We start from the raw sequence: 21307 nt of genomic DNA, 5'->3' as shown, positions 1-21307 counted from the left end.
TACTAAAACATTTTCAAAATTGTATCACGTTTTCAGTGCGTCTTGTATTGCCAACGCTGCTGATGTCTGAAATAACCATGGCCTAGGTAAGGTTTGAGTCGTATAATTCTTTTATGTGCTATATTAATCTGAAGTCTTTCTTATCTGTGAAACGAGAGCAAAGAAAAGGAAGCATTCGTCTTTAAAACAACCGACTACGCAGCAACATGCAACCATGTATCTACCATTATCATAAGGGTTTGTTATTAGAAACACAGAGTTAAACATCCGGAATTGGCACAGCAGCAAAGCTTCAACTTCAAAATAGTTGGAAGCCATACAAGTAATAGTATTTATTTAAAATTTTACGCTTCTCAATCTGAAGTTGAGTGCTGAGAAGCTCTTCCCGTATTCATATATAATTGAAATGTTCAAGTGATGTGAACGAGGTAGGACATCCATTTAGATCCAAATCATTCTAACATCTAGATATCTTGCGTAGTTTGTCATAAGTAATCCCTCAATCGTCCTCCATTTTACTATACCATTCTATTCCACAAATTCAAAGTTAATTCCAATTACAAAGGGAACGGCCTCCTTGCGGATATTTATTTATTACGTATAAATTTATCTTTGTTTAATGTATTTCTTTGAAAGTGAAAATGCAGGCAGAACGAAACGGAATCACTAAGAGCCGTTTTGGTCAGTGTGGGAACGGGGTGAAGTTAAATCCGGCTAAGGTCTAAAGGCGAAGCCTTAAGCACGGGATTTATTTAATAAATTTACAATTCGGGTGATTTTTTTTTTCTTATTTCACATCATGTAAACTATATACACACCTTTTGATTTTATGCTTAATAGGCTTTCTCGAATATACGCGGCGGATGTTTTAAAATTGCATTATGTCTGTATATTGGAGTAGGCCTATCGTAGTTTAAATCCCAGAAGTGTGTGATTCATTCCTCATCAGGGCAAAACATATAGTTAACAAGATGTCGAATTCAGTTGTCGATCGAGGAAGTTTTCAATGCTTTCTGTTGATTTCGTCGAAGGTTTTCGGCCGGATTGCACTCAACTCGTCCCCATACTGACCGAAATGGCTCTGGATGATTTCGTTTGCTTTCCAACAGACAAACATTCCATCTATTTCAAAGCGTGCTTTATACTTGAGAAAACCGAATACGCCTTGATAAGTCTCTGCACGTGAGGCCGTTTCCCCTGTAGTTGGAATGAAATGGTATGGTAGAATGGATGAAAATTAGATGAACTTGAATTAACAGATATTTTTCTGGATTTTTTTATCGCACACATCACGTACAGTCTACATTTTTCAATAGCAGTGGTACATATTAATCTGTCCTGATGGTGAATTAATAGAAAATTCTGATGTTCAATAATTCTTGAAATGCACAAAACTTATCTTCAAAGGATTAAGATTTTAGTTAGTGGTAATCTTAATAGCCATGTTTTTCTTGAATCGTTATAATATTTTTCCCTTCCAGATTACATTAAATCAAGGGATTGCTCTCCTACTATGATTACAACAAGGAGTCACATCAATTCCAAACAAGTTAACAATGAAGGTTTTATGGAAAAGCACTAGCACGTAACCTGGATGAGCCCGGCGGATCTCCTTAGCCAAGGTTTAAAATGTTTTCTCTGTCTGGCTGTTACGCAAAACAAGGGTGCGTGACACATACTAAATCGGGTGAGTAATTAGTAAATAAGACCTATCGAAGTTTAATTATTCTCGGAACATTAAGAATCATCCTTATTTTCTTCTAATAGAAACTTTCTCTTTCTAGGTTACTAATATTGATGGATTTACATTGCGCCGGAAAAATTGCAGCTAGCATCAACAGCCGTTAAAGTATGTAAATAATATGTGAACTTGCGTCACCAGGAAGTGGGTTTTGAGGACTGTTTGATTTGCCCAAAATTTTTAGTTTCCCAAGGATCTACGTAGGCGTCTCCAATTGGATACGAAACATCCTACTGACTGTCACCGTTTTACAATCTGCTGAAAGGTAATAAACGTTATTCTTGTTAGACTACTCGGTATTCTCCTGCGTGTTATTCCGCGCTATCCGATTCAGTTTTCTCTGGGCTATTTTGAGCGTGTTTTATACTTTTTACGTTCAATCGTCTGACTCTGGGGACGAGCGCAAAAAACTAAAATGTCGTTCTTTTTGGTCAATATCTTCATTAAATTGGTATTAGCGCAAAGGGCACACAGGCGTTCGCAATACCGAACCGATTGTTTTATATGTAAATGTCGTGTTTTTGTATCATGTTGTGTGACCGACAGTTGATCTTCTAGTAATTCGTTGTTTTGACTTAACCTTGTCATTTTGTATTTTCATTTTCTAACCGAGAAGACACAAGAAAAACCTGGTGATTATGTGTTGATATTTATACGACTAAAAGCTGGCAAGAGATGGGAAGTACTATTTTAAACAAAAACACGTAAGATTATTTATTCTTAAACTACAGTTTGATGCTGGTCAGACACGCTTGTAAAAAGCCCTGTGAAATTTCCAATCTAAATCATGTATTTTAATGGTAATACCGAGGTTTTTTAATAAACAACTTGTTCACTAATTCTTCTTCGATTCACTTTTATTTTGGTTGTTGAGAAAAAAACTAGATGTCGCTGTTGCGCTTCCAAAATGGTGGAATGTTTACGTGTGACAGTGGTGTAAGCAGTTAATCCTGCTTGAAAGTCTTTGTTAAAAATGTTAGACTCCAGTGAAAAGTTGTATAAAATTAAGTACTATTAAGTGTTTTATTCCCTGTGTCGTTTTGGACGTGAAGCAAACCAAATATTTCATTTTTCATGTAACGGGCAATCTTGCAAGCTATGCAAGCTGCCAATTCCAAACTGTCACAAATTGCTCTGTCAAAGAACTATGACCTTAGCATTCCATCATGCTACTCTGTTGCTCTATTTAGAGGTATGTAACTTGTGTGTGGCCGTTAATATTGGCATGATTCTGACTTTAACATCTAGCTTTGTAAAACTTACAACGGAAGACATACTAACCAGTGGGAAGGTCACCAATGATAGAACCAACACACCACTGTCTCATTTGACTACCCTTTGCCTAGTCATCAGAAACAGCTTTAATCTGACTAGTGCATCGTGTCCCTCTTTGTTTGGATTCCAATGATTAACCACTACCAACCAACTTACATAGAAATGGACATCACAGCCAGTCCTGTTTGGTATTTTAAGTTTGAGGCTTATCTACTGTTGCCATTCTTTAAATATAATATCCCATCGTAGGTCTGCCGAGCCTTCTCCTTCAGCAAAATTACCAGCCCAACAACTTTTGCGTCTTTGGACAACAGGGTAAAGTAAATTTCCTTCCCTGTTATAATTATGCCAATAATATTATATTCCACATGTAGTAACGTTTTCTTCATATTTATCATTTAGAACTATGCCATCATCTTCTGTTCCACGCAAAATTGAATCAAAATTCTAAGTTTTGCCCGTTCTTCACTTCATAATCCTTCGTCGCCTGGCTTTTCGCCCCGTCCGTCGCCTCGCCTGTAGCCGTCTTCGCCTCGCCCGTCTTCGCCTCGCCCGTCTCGCCCGTCTCCCCGTCGCCTCGCCCGTCGCCTTGCCCGTCGCCTCGCCCGTCGCCCCGTCTTCGCCTCTCCCGTCGCCTCGCCCGTCGTCGTCGCCCTGTCATCGCCTCGTGGTCACGCCGTCTACGCCTCCCCTATCGCCCCTTCATCACCTCGTGGTCGCCTCGTCTTCGTGGTATGGTTGTGTTTTGTTTTATGTTGTATTATGTTTTGCAAACTAACACGTTGGCTGCCACCCACCCACTTTGATCCCCTTTTTTTTTGTAGCTTGACAGGGACGGGCCGCGCTGTTCTGCTCCATGGTCTATCTGCCATGGGGTGGAGCAGCGCCACTGCCCAAGATTGGCCGAATGGCCCCTAGGCAACGCACCACAGGGAATTCCCTTTTTCGATGCGGCTGATGAGACCTGGGGTGTGCGTTCCCAAAAAGGTCTCATCGCCGTGTCAGCCCGGCCTACCCGGCCCCCTTGGTCGCTATCCCTAGGATAGCGACACTAGCGACAGTAGAAAATGGTGGCGTGGCAGCCAACGTGTTAGTTTAAGTGTATCTGTGTATGTATTGTATGTTGTGTACTGTATTTTAAAATGTATGTAATAGTGGTGGATATGTGGGTGGAAGGAGGGACAATAAAAACGATTTTACACTATTTAATTTTGTATTTATTATTTAGCTGTACATTAACTGATATGGGGATCGAACCCTAGTATTCTAGCATGACAACCACATGCTTTACCATTATTCCAACCATGAACTTACAAATAACTAATATGCATTCAACAATAAGCTAGTGTGTACTGAATATCTATATAGGTATCACAATCCGAAACAATGTTAACAAGGGTAGTATGACATACCGGTAGCACGCTGGCCTATGGTGCAAGAATTCTGTGGTTCAAATCCCAGACGACTTAAAATGGATTATCGAAGTAAGAATATTAAATGAAGAAAGAAATTAGAAGAATGCCAAGCAGAAAACACAAGACCAAGCAATATAAAAAAAAAGAAAGGGCAGAGTAAGAGAGCAGTTAAAAACATAAGTTTTGCTATTTTTTGTTTAAAAAAAATAAATTGTATTGACATTACTCTGCACATATAAATGATTTTGCAACTTTAAAAAGGCACAATAGCCCTTTCAAAAGTTGCCGTCAACCCAGGCAGGGGGAGACACTGCCTTGTTGACCCACCGGGGAGATTACCCGGTGATTGGCTAAGAGAAGCCGGAAGAAGAGCTGAAGATTTGGAACATTTTTACAGGAGCGATTAACCTTTAGTTCGGATTTGTGGGCAGCCACATCGCCCTCCGTGAACACATCATCGGACTAAGCGGACACCCCACGTCCCCTTTCCGGCCAGAGCCCTCCAAACCTCGGTATATGTTGTTTTTAAATATACCGTACAGTAGGGGCATGACCCCCTACGGGCTTATTAAAAATTTAAGGGAAACGGGGCTACAGAAAGAAGGGAGCCCAGATATGCACTTCAATTTTTTAAATATAAAATACCGTCTCGGGAATCCGAATTAAGTATAGAAATGTCATGTCATCCATTCAATCATTACAATTTATTCAGTGTCTTGCCCCAACCAAGAATCTTTTCAGATCCAATGTTACTATTAACCTATACTGAGAAAAGAAAAACAACACCATTAAGCATCTCAATTGTTGCTCATGTGACTTACATGACTCATAGATTCAACTTATGGCAGAAGCTTGGGAAAGGCCATACAAATTGTAGATGAAAATCATTGTATAAGGCTCTTGAATGATAAAATAGCACCCATAGAATGTTGCATTGTTGATAGTTGTGTTCCCAGTATGCTGAAAATCCTTTCCTATTGGATTAATTTTTTTTTAGATTAGACATGGTTGGCAAAAAGCAGGAGAAATGCTTTGTCATAAATTCAAAAAATTTTCAAGAAAATTCCTTTCATACCTAAAAAGTCCATGTATGATGTTCATCGCTGCAATGCCAACGAAATGAAACATCTTTAGGGCCATTTAAGTACCCAGTTTCACCAACACTGTGAACGTAAAGGACAAGTTGTTTAGTCAGAGAAGCAGAATTATTTGAGGCTTCTAGCTGTGACAGAACTATAAAGGATTGCTGTTGTACCGGATTCATTCACACAAGATGGTATTTCTCATTAGACAATTTGAATTACTCTATTACTTTACCTCACACCTTAATGGTAATGCACTCTCAGTGTTTTTTCAACTACAGGCTGACTCTTCCATCCTGTAACATTTCCAGACTTGACTTGATCCCCCCACTAAAATTCTGTGAATGCAAAATAATAGCATTAAAAATACTTTTTCGATAGACAAAAAACCGAAAAGTACCTAATTCATGTTTTATGTTGAACTCGTGCTATTTCTGGGTTTCTGTACCACACCCATTTTCGGCTCAAATATGTTCCCACAATTGTTCAGTTCCTTCACTGCATGAGTTTATTACTAACGATTCTTTTAGTGCAGCACTAACAGAATTTAAATTTAACACACTGTCATGTGGTGGACTGAATAACTAAGCAATAAATAACTGTTTTTTTTTAAATTCTATACTTATTTTGAATTCTTATTTGAAAACTTTAGGTACCTGGCTGTGTTCGCCTAATGCCAACTCATCCTCATGTTCAGTTTGAGATGAGTTTTGAAAAACCTCCTTCACTGTTTGGAAACTGTTCCGTTCCAATTTGTTCTTTTCCCCTAGCTGAGCTTGAAGACTCAAACTTTGAGCTACAAAACACGAATGAATAAAAGCAAATAAATAGAATCATTACGTGTTAGGCCTACGATCCTTAGCTTTGTTATCTAATATTTTGTGTTGTTCCAATAACTGGGCCTGCAGCTTCATAATTTGATCTAATAAACAATAATTTATAATTGAAAACCAATATAATAATGTTTATACTTACCATTTTTTTGTTTTATTATCTTATCCATTTTTCAATTGTTCCTCCAGCCACGCGTTGTTCTCCAGCCACGCTACTCAATTAACTGCTAATGGGATACAATTAACTGAAATTGCTTACATGCCTGTAATAACGAAACCGACTGATAGATGGCTACGGGTAGAAAAAAGAGAAAAAAGTGCGTTTTTTTTTTTTTTTTTCCGCCATTTTTTTTTTTTTTTTTTTTATGTAAAACGGATTGCCATACGGATTGCCATATTGCCATACTTTACTGATAAACACTAGAGGTTAGCTGAGAGCAGAACATAAGAGGGTTCTCTAAAAGTCCGCAACGAACGCCACGAGTAATGCTACCCACATCTGCATTGTATAATGGCAATCCGTTTTGCTTACCGAATATGTCTGCTGCAGCTCGCTAGCGCTGTAGCGTACTAACGCGTTAGCATTGCGTCAAATACTTGGTGTATTTCAAAAACGATTAACTTCTTAACAAAAATAGCAATTTTACCGGAATCAGCATTCAACTTTGCGTATATGCTGTGACATTCAATCAATTCTGATGGGTTTCAGTTTTCGCAGAAAAAATTTTAAAACCCGAACAAAGAATAAGCCCGACTTTTCTTATTTTTTCTTTTTTTACGTTTAATCTAGAAACTATAAGGCCAATTGGAAAACAAATTTGATTTTCGTGGTCAGCATTCAATTCTCCATCGAAATCATGTATTTTGAGCAAAATTTAAAATTTGGCCAAAAATGAAAAAGTGGTAAGGCTATATAGCCTTCCTACTTTTGTCAAAATCGGCCAAAAACGACATCTCTTGGAATTCGACAAAAATCAAAGGGTATAGTAAAAAATGGACGCTGATTTCGATTCCGTGATTTGTTTTCTCACTAAAGCAGCCGTTGCAAAAATAATGAAAAAAAAGATATATATCTGCTGCATCGCGCTAGCGCTGTAGCGTACTGGCGCGCTAGCATTGCGTCAAATATTCGGTTTATGTGAAAACGATTAACTTGAACTAAAATTGACGATTTTGGTAGAAGAGTTTATCAAAATATATGTATAGTAAATCATGGGAAGAATAGTTCTTCAAGCTAATGAATTTAAGTCACCTAAAGAATTATTATGTAATCCATTCTTTGAACTACTTGCGCATAACTTGACTCAACAAAGATAAATAACAAAATTTTTTTTTAAAGATTTGGTATTAAGCTAGCATCCCCTATTCTGCCCTACGGCTTTGAAATATTATAAAAATCTTTAGTTACCAAAGTCTCTAAAGAATTTAAGTATTAAAATGTTTATCGAAATTTTAGAAATACTTGTAACATATTAAAATTTCATTGAAGACAATTGTCCAAGTTGATACGCTAAGCAGTATTTATGTCCTAAAGTTCTTGAAAGATGAGCAATGTAAATATGGTTGAATGAGCAAGAAGCAAATGATTTTCCTTAGTGTCACTAACCAAATTTTGCGAATTTCTTTCGAATAATACGTTTTTATTTCCAACAATGAACTATTTACTAACAAGGGTAACAAACAGGTATAAATTGGCATCCAATTTTATTGAGTTTTAGCGATCTTCACTGTCCCTTTAAATCATTAACAGCATACACCGAAAACCAAAAACTTTAAACAAAACTCGCTTACCCATAGTGGCGTACGTAACTCATGCAACCTGATGGAAAACACTTCCTTGACCGAGATGGAACCTTCCTACTCTGATGTCCCGTGCACGTTTGGATCCATAGGAGCCAACACAAACGACGTGCGACAGGGTGCGTACACCTGCAGATGATTAACATTTTTTATTCGTTTCAACTAAACGAAAAGTGGAATACCATTGTTGAATAAGGGCGACCTCCAAACGGTTCTTCAAACGAAAAATAGTTGGTGTTGTGGTCTAACCGCCCATGACCTCCACATTCATGGTCATCGGAGTCCAGCACAACGCGATATTTGCCAGCGACCGGTACACCAACGCGATAGTCGGTGAAACTTTGCGTGGGGTTAAAGTTGAAGACAAATACCAAACCAGCACGATCGAATGAGATAACCTTGTCTCCCTCATGCTTTGTGCTTACGTAACCCTACGTAAAAGGTTGCGCTTGAAGCGTGCAAGAAGTAAATTTCATCAATTACAGCACTTACTGGATCTTTTTGTAGCCATCCATACTGTTCCTCTAAATGGTTCATGGCAGCATCGAAATTATTGAGGTAACGATACTTGAGTAATTCATCATCCACAAGGTTCCATTGTCTCCGAGCATAGTGGTATGATTCGTTGTTTCCGACGCGAGGAAAATCCAACCATTCGGGGTGACCAAATTCATTTCCTTGTTTATTTCGAAGATGTTAAAGCGATGTTCTACGATACAAATATATTTAACGAAAACGGGAAACTTACCAATAAAATTAAGATAACCTTCTCCACCTAGGGCGTGTGTGATCAGTCGGATCATCTTGTGTAAAGCAATGCCACGATCAATCACTGGTGATGGATCCGACAACACAGACATATGGGTATACATTTCTTTGTCCATCAACCAAAATGCAATTGTTTTATCCCCCACTAAGGCCTACATGTATTGGTAGAATAAAAGAGTTGACTAGTTGCAAAGTATTTTATTTTTACTTCGTTCTTTACCTGATCATGAGACTCGGCATAGGCGATGGTTTTTTCCATCCACCTTCTGTTGGTCAAAGTGTGGACAAGGTTTCCGACGTTCCAGTCTTCATCTTTGTGCTCTTTCAACAGCTGGATCCATTTATCCGGAATAGCCATCCCCAACCGATAATCGAATCCACCGCCACCTTCACTCACCGGCCTACACAGAGCTGGCATGCCAGACACATCCTAAAAATGGAAACACAAAGTATTAATAAATTGTTTTTGAAATGCCTTATTTAGAGGTGCTTTTAGACTGTAAGCGAAAGCATATACCTCAGCCACAGTAATGACATCCGGATACATTTCGTGGAGCATATGATTAGCCAAGGCAAGGTAACACAAAGCCTCTGTATCGGTATTGAGTCCAAAATATTCATTGTAATCACCACTAAAACCCTGTCCGATTCCTCGTGAATGATACAGCATAGATGTGACGCCATCGAACCTTAAAGAAATTCGTATAACCATTTCAGTACAGAAACGTGAACCATCGGGCATACCTGAATCCATCAAATAGGTACTCTTCCATATACCACCTGAGATTGGAGAGTAAAAAGCGCAACACTTCCCAACTGGTGGGGAAAAAACAAAGTTAGATACATCTCTTTCTTGAATGATTTCAAAATTACCTTGAATAATTAAAAAGCCGACTATCCCAAAGAGTATGTTCACCGCGTGCACCTCCATGAAAAAAACAAGAATCTGTACCATCGAATTGATTAAGTCCGTCTAACACATTTTTGGAAGCATGGGAGTGGACGACGTCAAGTAGTACGACGAGTCCATGAGAATGTGCCACATCTATTAGTTCTTTAAGTTCTTCTGGGTTTCCATATCGGCTAAAACGACATAGTCTAAAGAGTGGCATCAAAGAGAAAGGGGTAAAACGTATGTACCTTGACGCCGCATAAAAACTGGTAACTTGGTAGCCAAAGCTACCATAGTACGCATGCTCCATGATGGCCATTAGTTGAAGAGCGTTGTACCCTATGGATATTGAAGAAAGGTTGTAACTCTTTCCAAGATTGTGCAATATAAAATAATGCCATTAACATTAATATAACATACCAAGTTTCACGATGCGTGGGATAACGTTTTCTCTAAACTCCACGTACGAGCCAACTTTCCCTTCTGTAGTCGCGATTCCCACATGGCATTCATAAATTCTAAGGCTGCCAGGCCGTTTTGGACGCGAATGCTGGAATTGGTATTTCTGAAGAAAATTTATACTTTCATTGCTTGGTGTTCTTTGAATTCAACAACTATACAAGATGGACACTGGTTTAATCATACCTGTGGTGGATGCCAAACAACTTGTTGGTAAGTAAAGCCTTCTTCAACCGGTGGCTTAACAACATAGGTTGCCCATGGAGATAATCTGTCCAACAGTGACCCATCCTCACTTTCAACTACAATCTAAAGGTTTTACCAAATAATCAGGTATCGTTTTTGTTTTACCATAGATAGAAATATACTAGGTTATTTCAAACATACCTTCAATTTTGAACCATGCTTAATTGGACAGGTACCATCTGGGTTTGCAGGAATTTTTAATTCCCATTTCCCAAAGTCAAGTTTCTGATATGGATTTCTTTTCTTTTCCCAACCATCTGTAAATATTCAGCAATTACAGTTAGAAAGATGAAAAGCATTATGAATTTTTTCGGAATTTTGCATACTGAAATCTCCATACAGGTATAGCTGACCAGCTCCAGGTGCCCATTCTTTGCATCTGACACTGTTATCTTGATTAATATGGATGCCAAATGTCTTGTAAGCTGAAGTGAATGTGTCAATGCCTCCTTCTGTATCATTTATTTCATTCCTCAAGTTGTTAAAAACACCATACCTGAAAAATAAAATTGAATGAGACTTGACCTGAGAAACAAAAGAATCCAAATGTATACCTGCGTCGTATTTCATCTTCGTGGAGTTTCAAATAAGGATCTCGGTCCACAAGCTTAGCAATTTCTGGCACTGCAACAACAGCTTCTTTCTCGACGGTTGTGTTACTTTCTGCGTTGACCGACGATGACGTGTTGCCTCCCATTATGAATTCGTGGTAAATTATTTCAGCAACAGAGACTTCCACGCGGCTTTAGATGTGAAACGCAAGAGAGTTGGCGATTGTGTGCTCGAAGATCTTTCAGGCAACTAACAATTTGAGATCAGGCTGTTCATTAGGCTGAAAAACACGACGGTATGGGAAACAGCTGACGTCTATATCAATGCGATCTAGCAAATTAAATGACAACGTCTTACTTTGGAAACGTAGCTCTAACGTAGCTATGATGAGCATGTATATTATTAAATAGCGGTTCATTACGAAGAACTATAAATAATGGCTTTCTTTGTCTTCAAGTTCCATATTAGGAGTTATTTTTACTCAACTGTCATTCTCTTTTCAAATGTTCTTTCACATGGAAATTTCATCAGACATTGAGTGTTTCTGCTGGCGCCAGTATTCAGTATTCAAAACGTTCTGGTTGGTTCGATTTGGCGCACCAGTACGTTACGTCTTCAGGAATGCTTCTTTCATGCTATAATAAATATAACTTACTGTTCATATTAGTGCTAGCTTCTGTTAATATTAGTGCTACTGTTAGACACAATAAGAACCAAGAAAAACTTACGGGTATCGAAGAGGGTCACGTATCCCGATGATTAGCTGCCGGCATCCATGAACCTAGTGGCCATGGGGAGGCTTACGAACAACCTACAAGCTACGATTGCCTCTTCTCTACCTTCCGTTTGTGGGTCGATCTTTAACGTGTAGTGAACGGTACTACAGATCGATGTGAAACGTCTGTATTGTCGTGTAGGTATGTGTGTAGTGTTTTTTTAGTGTAGTGCCATTTAGCTTCTTTATAGTAGGCATGGCTCTTCTTTCTTCTCTTCTTTCTTGAAAGATTCTTCTATCCATTTTATGTAGAAACTTGCGCATCCGTAGTCATGAAGATGCTGAATGTTGCGTAATCCGATGAGATGAATCTTGAATGATGAATGATGACATGGGGGGGAGGGTGGGAGGAGATGGGGGGAGGGCGGGAGGGAATGGAGGGTTTGGAAGTTGGCGGTGCCGGGACTTGAACCCGGGGACTTCAGATTACAAAGCGAGGGTGATAACCTCTGTGCCAGGACCGCACATCCCAATTAAATTTTGCTTTGGGGGTCACCCATTCAACTAGGCAGCTTATATACATTACTGTGGGTAAAGTATGGCGCTGTAGTATCGTTGACGGCTGCCATGCTGATTTCACGGGTTCGAATCTTTGTTGTTATGTATTTTTTTTTTTTGCGTTTAATAATTTTTTACCCAAACGCCCACTGCAGCGACCCATCGATTTCTTTTTGTTGCAATAATGTTCCTAGAAATCTACGATTTACGCACGGCAACAGGTGCCGGTCATACTCAGATATATGTGTTTATTATTCGAAAGAATATGACGAGACGTACATGATTGTGACAGCTTTTTTTCAAAAAAAAAATGCAGGATAAATCATCAGAGCGATCATTTAGAATAAAGTGTATGGGAAGAACTAAGATTTTTCAGAACAGGGTGATAAAAGTTTTGGAGGGTCGGTGTGTGTAACTACGAAGATAACGAAATACGAGGGGAAATCAACTAAAACAGAGAAAAGATGTGCGAATTTTTATCCAGGCGGAGAAGAGCGCGGAAAATATATAAATTATTTGGTTGCATAAAAACGGTAGAATCGTATTCCACTGACCCTATATAAAAACCCCAGCAGCACATACACGGTACAAACATGAATGCACACCCCCGAATCGCCACACCACGATGGCGTAGCCAAACCCCACAACCGAAATAAACAATGTCCACGAAATTTAAAAAAAAAAAAGGTTCCGAATTTTCGTTTTTTTTTCACGTTTTTTTGTAACACCGAAATTTCAATTAACTTTCTTTCAACGTGATGATGGGGGGTAGGGGGTAGTGAAAGATCACACAAATAAAGATGAATATAGTCGCACCTCAAATACATAACATTATACCTGTTTCATCAAATAGAAAAAAAAAATTGCTCGACAGCCACTAGAGAGAAAAAGGGATATGTGTAAAACAAAAATACAAACACACAAACTGAAACTGGAAAAAAAAAAGAAAACGGAAAAATAGCCATGAGCCCCCTGAATTCCTTTAGAAAGGTTTTTTTTCTCATCTTGCTTTCTTAACACACCGAAAATATGCGGTCCCAATAACAGATTTTTTTGAAATAGAAAATATTAACTGTAGTTTTTTGTATGTGTGAATGTGTAATTGCGTGTTTCAAGTGTTCGTTGTTTAAGTTAACCTGCTTCCCCCCTAGATATTTTTTTTTTCAATGCTGGAAGGACATTTTTTAAGTTTTAGAAATCTTTCTGCTTAGTGCTTAAATCGCAAAATGGAAACTATACGTAGAACCCATAAGGTTAGAAATCAGTGTCGTATGTGTGTGCGTGTTTGAGTCAATGTTTTCCGTGTAACGCCCTCCGCCCTTCTTCCAAACAGTCCCAAACACACACACACACACACACACACGATAACTTACAAGGAAAGACAGGAACAAACGTTTGTGCGTCTGCTATATAGTGGATAATATAACATGTAGTACCTTTTTTTAATTTTAGAGATTTTTCTTTTCCCCCCACCGTTCAAATAAAAAATAGAAAACCATCCATTTTTTTTTACCGAGCAAATAAAAATCACTATATACCAATTTGCTCATAAATTTCGTGTTATATGTTGTGTGTGTTGCTGTCGTGTAAAAAGGAGTGTAAAACATAACAGGAGGAGAGGATACTATATACGGTTGATTATGATTATGAAAGTGGTTGTCTTTTTTGTTGTTGTTGGTATGTTGTTAGGATCGGACTTGAAGCAACATGTTGGTGAAGTTGTTGTTTGTGAACTTGAAGTGCCTCTTGTCGTAGAACTTGAGCAAGGCCGGACTGTAAGGGTGGTTCTCCTTCAGGTGGACGTAGTGCACCTCGGGCTCGTTAGTCGTGTGCCCGCATTCTTCACATACGTAAACCTGAATTCAGAGGATAATTTAAACGTTTTTCTTTTTGCATTGCATATCAAATGATTTTTTACCTTTGCTCTCCGTTCCTTGTATTGGTACTGGTGGGCGACGCCGTGCACCTTGAGACAATGCGATTCGAGAGAACACCTTTGCGTGAAGGATTTCTCGCACAGGGCGCACTTGTAGGGCCTGACACCTGTTGGCAAAAAAAAGGAGAAAATTTAAAAATTAATTCCTGTTTTTTCCCCATCTACATAAATTTGAATATTCTAAGTTACCTGTATGCGTGCGAGTGTGTCGTTTCAAATCGAAGGTGTCGTTAAAGCCTTTGCCGCAGAAGGTGCACAGGTAGCGCTTGACGTCCGAATGGCATTTCATGTGCCGATTCAAGAGCCTTTGCAAGGTGAAACTCTTGGAGCAGAGTCGGCAGGTGAATTTGGACGGGTCGTCGGGATCGGCTCCGTTGTTCATTCCATCGGCAGCCGTCGAAGACGAACAGGCCGAAATAGCACCGTCTCTACCACCGCTGCCTCTCTTCGACGATTTCATGCGGATCTGAGTCCGCGATGAGGAATCCGATTCGAATCCATCGCGGGTAGAATCTTTGCCGTCATTATCGTGCACCAATGGATTTTTAATTCCATGGCCGCCATTAACAAATTCAATGGGGGCATCATTAGGTAATCCCAGCTGTACGGAAATGTCCTAAAAATTTAAAACGTTAATAACCTTCGAATAAAAAAATCTAACAAAATGTTCCAATAATTTACCCGTTGCTGGAGAACAGAGACACGGACTTGCAAGTTTGAGACGGACTCGTTGTCCGACTGATCGACGGACATGACCGAATTATTGTTATTCGTCTGCTGCTGCTGCTGGTGGTGTTGAGGGGCCGGCGTGTGAGCGTGAAGGCTTCGGTTGAGTAACCCACCACCGGAAGACTCGCAATGAGGTACCGGCGATGAGGAGGAATTGATGGAACAAGGTGACATCTGAGACGAACCAAATTGAACGTCCATCAAGGGCGATTGGTCGATGGAGAGGGGCGTCAAAAGGGCAGACGGGCTGAAATTGACCAGGCCGCTAAGGCCGTCGGAATCGGTGGGCGATCCACCTCGACGGTGGCTCTGAGAAACCGATGAATAGCCGCCAGGTGACGTTGCGTACACTCGAGAATGTTGTTGATCATGTTGTTGCTGTTGTTGGTGATGATACAACCGGTCCTGTTGCTGCTGTTGCGGCGTTGCCAGGTGGTGTTCGGGAATCACGTGAACTCCCGACTCGACGGGGAAACTCAATTGGAGTCCGGTAATCTGGTCGACATCCGGACAGAAGGAGTTTTGGTCGTCGGCGCACATGTCGGGATCGTTGGCCAGTTCGAATAAATCGGCCTGGGTCCCGCCGCAGGGGCTTGGTCCGCCGCCAGAATTTGGTGTGTGAGCGGCAGTGACGGGTCCGTGACCGGAAGCGGTGAAATTGTAGGCATTTTGCGAGTAATTACCGTAGAGGTTAAGATTCGCGTTGAACGGGTTCAGGTTTGTTAGCGACGTCAGCGATGTCAAGGTGGCTTCTAGGTCGCTATTACTTCCGGTACCTCCTCCTCCTCCGCCGCCACCGCCACCTCCAGGCGGCCGATCCAAGTCTGGCGGATTGACGTAACGAGGCGGCTCTTGGAGTCGGGCGTAGAGGCTGGGATGAAAGGATCTCATGGATGGTAGGACGTCGTTCAATGAGGGAAGCGGACCCAACTGTTCCAGTCGAGTGTAGTCGAACTCGTTGCCGCAACCGTCCAGCGGTAGCGATCCATCTCCGTACGGTAAGTGATTGTCATTGCCTCCGCCGTTACCCGAATCGCTTCCGCCGCCAAAGCCGGACATCCCTCCGCCTCCGCCAGATCCGCCCATTTGGTACGATCTGCCTCCGCCGTTGTTGTTGTTGTATCCACCACCACCTCCGCCATTATTGCCTCCTCCGCCGCCATTGCCGCCTCCTCCGCAGCCGTTATCGCCATCCATCGGTTTGCCGTCGTGGTGATTGCCTCCGCGGCGCCTCGGCGATGCGGAAAGCCGCGGACGGACGCATCGCATGTCGATGGCTCCGTTATCGGCCGCTTCGCGAGCCCGACGTCTGGCGGATGCAGCCGTTTCTCTCACGTCCCCGCGAGTTCTTTCCGCCTCGTCCATCGTTTCAGGTGATTTAGCCCTGGGCACGTGGTAATCGATGGGCGCCTCTTGAACTGGCAACGCCGCATCGTCTTCTTCGCCCGTTTCATCTCGTCCTTCTTCCGTTTTGTCGTCGCTGTGCGGCTCCTTTTTCGGCTTGGGCGATGGCTGAGGCACGTCCCGCTTCTTCTCCGCTTCGGGCTCGCGCGGACGGAAGAGAGGCGTCCTCTGGATGACGGAGACGTAGCGCAACGGTCCGGGCGTGGTCGGTTCATCTTCGCTAACCACGGCCGACACCTCCGGCAATTGTTTCTGGTCCTTTTGCAGATGAGCAAAGAAAGGCAAGTACCTCCTTCCGGATCCCGGTTGTTGCGACACTATCGACTCCTCCTCCTCTTTTTCATTTTCTTGCTGCAGTTCTTTCTCTTTTTCCGCTACCGGTGTTTCTTCATTTTTTTCTGAAAACGGAAAGAAGAAAAGCACAACCGTTAAATATTTTAATTTCATTTGAAAATTGATTTTGTTTAAAATCAACAGCTACTGTTGGACGGGGGATCTTATTTTGTATCCCATTTTAAACAATCAGCGGATGATCGGAAATCCGTCTGGATATTTTTTTTTTAAAGCGGATTCTCACGAGAAAATGGAAGTACCTAGAAAACCTGAAAATAGGGTGACATTTTCTGTCTATTGCGTTTGAAAGAACAAAAAAGAACCCCGCCAATGGAGTTTCGCCTTGAATTTTGTACAAGAAAGGAAGGGCATTCTGGGAAAGAGGAAGTTGCATCATTGCAAACGACTGACGTACTGTGGAAAACCTTGAAAGAGAGAGAGAAAAAAAAGACCCATTTTGGTTGTGTTTCCCTACACACGCGACACATTCCTTACACCCTTGTAATGCCGTCGTGAATCAAAGCTCTACGGCCTTTATACAAATCAAAGACATCTATCTGCTTTGACATTCAATGGACAAGAAAGACGGAGGTTTTAAAAAGAATTTAAAAAAATGAAAAGGAATCCCTTTTTTTTTTTTAATGATCACGAGGTAATCGCCCTGTCACGGTTCCGGTCGACTAGCCAAGCACGATGACGTTGTCGTGAAAAAAAAAAAAAGATGCGTAGTTGTCGCTACGTTAGAAGCTACAACAGCAGCTCCCGCTATTTCCCGTTGCTAAAAGGATCTCACTGTATAGGCATTGTGTTAATAATTTCAAATATAAAATAAAGAAAATTTTTTTTTAACTTGAGGCTATACTTGGCTGTTGCCACTTGTTTTTCCCTTCCCACACCAAACAACTGCCGATCGTGAATATAGCGGAAGAAGCTCGGCGGAACGAACCGCCCTTGCGCGAAAGAGAACTCTCATTTATCAGCTGCGAGGCGTTTCGCTCTCGGGAAAAAGAAAAAAAAAAAAGAATTCACGGAGTGAGGGTTCGATGGCACCGAATGGACTCCAGGACCAACCTTCCCGCCCCTCCAGTCACACACCACCAGATGCCCGTCATATGGTCGATCAAAATAAAATGTTCTTTCTTATCCCGCAGGTTGTTACGCAAGTCTTCCAGATGTTATACTTTTTTTTTAAAGGTAAAATTAACTTTAAAAATCCTAGGCTTAGAAATGATGTTTGATATTATTATCCGTCTGTAATAGAAGATTGTGAAATTTTCATATCAGATTTAACTTTCCATCTCTTGATTTGTCTTTGTAAATCCTGTTCTCTCTTTTGTTTTTTGTTAAGAAGAACCGTTATTCGACGAGTTTTCAAAGCCCAAAACGAATGATTGTCGTCTTACAGGATCTAGTTAATTGATCCAAAAAAAAAGGGCGAAAACAAGATTCACCTGAACAAGTTCCAGAAAAAAAAACAAAGTCCATCCAGGTGCAGAAGGAAATGATTATTTGATCAAGTCCCTCTCAAAGGGCGATCGTTAGGTCAGCCAAAGAGCGAGAGGGCTAATGATCTCATACTAGGAAGTCAAAAGTAAAGAATCCCACTTCTCAGATTACTAAACACCCCACAGAATGGAAAGTGAGGGCCAGACAATAATTAGAAGAACAACGAGGGGGAGGATTTACACACCTTGAATCTTAATTTTAAAAAAAATATATGTTTAATGTGAATATATATATATCGCTTTAGGCCCAATTTTTGCGCAAAACCAGATTGGACTTGGTATTTTTACATTTACCACAAGACCGGTGTGTGTGTGTGTGTGTGTGTAGTTTTTTTTTCTTTCTCTTTCTTATTTCCCCCTGAAGCAGGAAAGTTCACCGCTGGTCATTGACTTTCGCCTTCCCCCGCGCGCTGGTGCACGCTGTTCGTGCGTCTATTATTCGTTTTACACATTGTCTATACACATCGATTAATAATATATTCCCCCTTTTTTTTTTCTCTTCCTAATCCAGTAGGAGTTTGTTCTTCTGACACCATTCCTATTTTACAATTGGCTAATATTTTGTTTGTTTCCAAAAACGGAGGAAACAGAAATTGCGTCAGGTACATGGATCACCTTTTTTTCTTCTGCTAGTCAAACTCCTTCCACCCGTTACAGGTGATTGTGAAATGATATGAGGAAAGAATACATGACCAAGCGCACAGCAACTTCCCGTCCCTGCTTAGTTCTTTTTTTTTTTGTTTTCCTTCTTATGACACATGCCCAACTTGATTTTCTCTGCTGCGTTCGTGCAGGTATACCCTTGACACACATAGACCCGCTATAGATTTCCTACGCGGCCGTGACGATGAAAGTTTCCCAAATTTTTCTTCCCCTTTTAGCCTTTAGAAGGAAGAAGAAAAAAAACATTCGACTTCATGACTAGAATGCTGGATTGAACGAGGGGAAAAAAAGGGGGGGGGGATATTTAAATATGATTTCGTGATGGATGGATACTTGTAACATTCTTCCATATTTTTTTTTTCTTTTAAATTTCTCTTGATATTTTCTTTCACTCCCGCGGGCGATGTAGACACGACAGCTGTTGGGAACCAGAATTATTCGACATAGCGGTTTTTTTTTTCTCCATCGCGTTCATTTTTTTTTAGTTGACCTAAAGTTTTACTAGATGTTTCCCTGACGACGGGAAAGAACGAGAAAAACTGGACCGACTCGATTTGCAGGATTCGTAACAAAAAGTCAAATGTCGCAATGAAAACTGTTTTAATTCGATTTTTTTTTTTTTAGCAAGAACAAAGAAAAACTTGTGTGATAAAACGACCTTGGCAGTGAATTGAAATTCATTTTTCTCTTAAAATTTTCGTTTCCCAATTTTTAATTGAAATTGACATCCGGCATGTGTTGAAAACATAGTTCAAAAAGGTCAATAAAAAAATGCCTGACCCACATGGCTCTGATTCTGACATATGGTAGACCTAGAACAATATTCCCCATCTTTGTGTGTTCAAAAGAAAAAAAATATACTATTTTACCCTTTTCAGGGGAAACACATGGAAAGGAAGTAGAGAATTCTTAGTGAAGGTTTCCCTGGTCGTGCGTGTGTCAATTTGGCATACACAACGGACATACTATAAAGAAATCGGGGAGGGCCAAAGTGGACCATGCGTGTCAGAAGAAAAAGGAAATAAAAATATAAAACTAGTGGCGATTGAGCCTTCGTCTGTCTCAAGGACATGAGCGGAATGCCCTTAAATGAGACGGGTTAAAAAATATCTTCTTTTGTTGGCAAAAAAAGAGGGTGAGGACATCGCGGTAGAGGTCATCAAAGGTTAAAATTAGGGAGGAAGAACTGTGCGAACTCTAGAAAAAAAAAGGGGGGTTCAAAAGAAAGGAAAGGGTCATCGCAGGTCAAGAAATGACCTCTGAAGACCCTATTTATGACCCCACCCATGTGAATAAAAAAAAAAGGGGGGAAGCTACTTTAATTGGGCAGGGCAAAAACCTGTTTCCGATGTCCCAAGCAGCTGGACATACAATACAGTCCGATCTTCTTTCTTTAGTTGGCAAAAAGGGTGAAACGAAGAATGCTATTTTAAGAAACATGTGTGCGCAGAGGTTTAAAAAAAAATTAACGTGCTCAATGTGTGTTGTCGAAGTTTTAAAACGCACAAAAGAAGAATCATGCGGGTCGTGCCGCCAGAGTGCACTGGCTTACAATGCGGGGTAAATCGATTCGAACGAACGAAGAGATATTTATTTATGTATCTTTTGTTTTGTTACCTGCTTGATCGGGCTGTTGTGGTGGGCAATTATCCTTGTCGGAAGTCGAAGCCGAAAGAGAAATGGCGGCCACAGCGGCGGTGATATCCGATTTTCTGTCGACAATCAAAGCCACGGGTTGATCTTGCAGCCCATCGAAATCATTGGACAATTCGTCCGACCGGATCTTCTGTTGGCCTCGCTGCGTCTCCAACAAACGAGCCTGTTGCTCTTGCAAACGATTTCTCAACACGAAAATCTTGGGCATTTTCACTCAGATTTTTTTTTCTTGACTGCGTGAAATGTTTCAACAAAAAAAAAACTCTTTTTTTCTTTTCTCCCTCTCTTTCTTCCCGTCTTTTTCTTTTTCAAGGTCTCTGTTGAACGCACGAACGCTCCTAGTGCTTCTTTTGTTTTTTTTTCTGCGTTCCACTCGTTCTTTTTTCTTGTTGGTCCTTCCGAAATTCGTAACTAGCTAAAATGAATTGTGTGTTTGTGCGTATTAATCGATGGAATTCTTTCGATCACAACAACGAATTCACGATCTGACATATTGTCAAGATGTTTTTTTTCTTTAGTTCGGACGTTGAAATCACTGAATGCGCGCCATCTTTGGTGGCACGTGTTTTGTCTTCACTTTTATCACCGACTGTCGATAAGTCACACTAAAACACAACTGTAAAATCTTGCAGAAAACGAAACAAAAACAAAAGAAAAATCAAACAACGTTTTCGTTGCTGCTATTGCTGTTATGTGCGAATCGCGTCTACCTGCGACGAGAGCTGAAGGACAAGTGACTTGAATC

The 21307-nt window shown here is 40.7% G+C and overlaps 2 protein-coding genes and 1 long non-coding RNA gene across 9 annotated transcripts; 1 reads left to right on the top strand and 2 right to left on the bottom strand.

Annotated features, from left to right (window-relative positions):
* The first annotated feature begins 34 nt into the window (after nt 1–34).
* On the top strand, nt 35–3554 carry LOC130696886 (uncharacterized). 7 transcript variants are annotated; one of them, XR_009421431.1, is made up of 5 exons: nt 41–1687; nt 1785–1849; nt 1926–2006; nt 3266–3331; nt 3419–3554. It is a non-coding gene; the product is annotated as an uncharacterized LOC130696886 (long non-coding RNA). The 7 variants fall into 7 exon arrangements; XR_009002739.2 differs by lacking the exons at nt 3266–3331; nt 3419–3554 and having other exon boundaries at nt 35–86; nt 157–1687; nt 1926–2580; XR_009002745.1 differs by lacking the exons at nt 3266–3331; nt 3419–3554 and having other exon boundaries at nt 41–1427; nt 1482–1687; nt 1926–2580.
* A 4479-nt stretch (nt 3555–8033) lies between these two features.
* On the bottom strand, nt 8034–11270 carry LOC130696649 (1,4-alpha-glucan-branching enzyme-like). The gene is made up of 14 exons (XM_057519757.2): nt 11066–11270; nt 10838–11007; nt 10653–10768; nt 10452–10574; nt 10227–10371; nt 10055–10145; nt 9788–9997; nt 9659–9730; nt 9432–9603; nt 9135–9344; nt 8895–9066; nt 8639–8823; nt 8329–8577; nt 8034–8275 (listed from the first exon to the last, which is right to left on the bottom strand). The coding sequence occupies exons 1-14, from the start codon at nt 11206–11208 to the stop codon at nt 8204–8206; spliced, it is 2130 nt and encodes a 709-aa protein (XP_057375740.1). The 5' UTR covers nt 11209–11270; the 3' UTR covers nt 8034–8203.
* Nucleotides 11271–12572: 1302 nt separating this feature from the next.
* On the bottom strand, nt 12573–21276 carry LOC130696869 (transcriptional regulator ovo-like). The gene is made up of 5 exons (XM_057519999.2): nt 20524–21276; nt 14954–16803; nt 14462–14888; nt 14255–14379; nt 12573–14192 (listed from the first exon to the last, which is right to left on the bottom strand). Exons 1-5 carry the CDS (start codon nt 20768–20770, stop codon nt 14022–14024), a joined length of 2820 nt encoding a protein of 939 aa, XP_057375982.1. The 5' UTR covers nt 20771–21276; the 3' UTR covers nt 12573–14021.
* Nucleotides 21277–21307: the final 31 nt, after the last annotated feature.

Source organism: Daphnia carinata, chromosome 1, assembly GCF_022539665.2.
Source record: "Daphnia carinata strain CSIRO-1 chromosome 1, CSIRO_AGI_Dcar_HiC_V3, whole genome shotgun sequence".
NCBI classification, from domain to species: domain Eukaryota; kingdom Metazoa; phylum Arthropoda; class Branchiopoda; order Diplostraca; family Daphniidae; genus Daphnia; species Daphnia carinata.
Note: the sequence above shows the minus strand (reverse complement) of the source record. Positions and strands in the feature narration are given on the sequence as shown.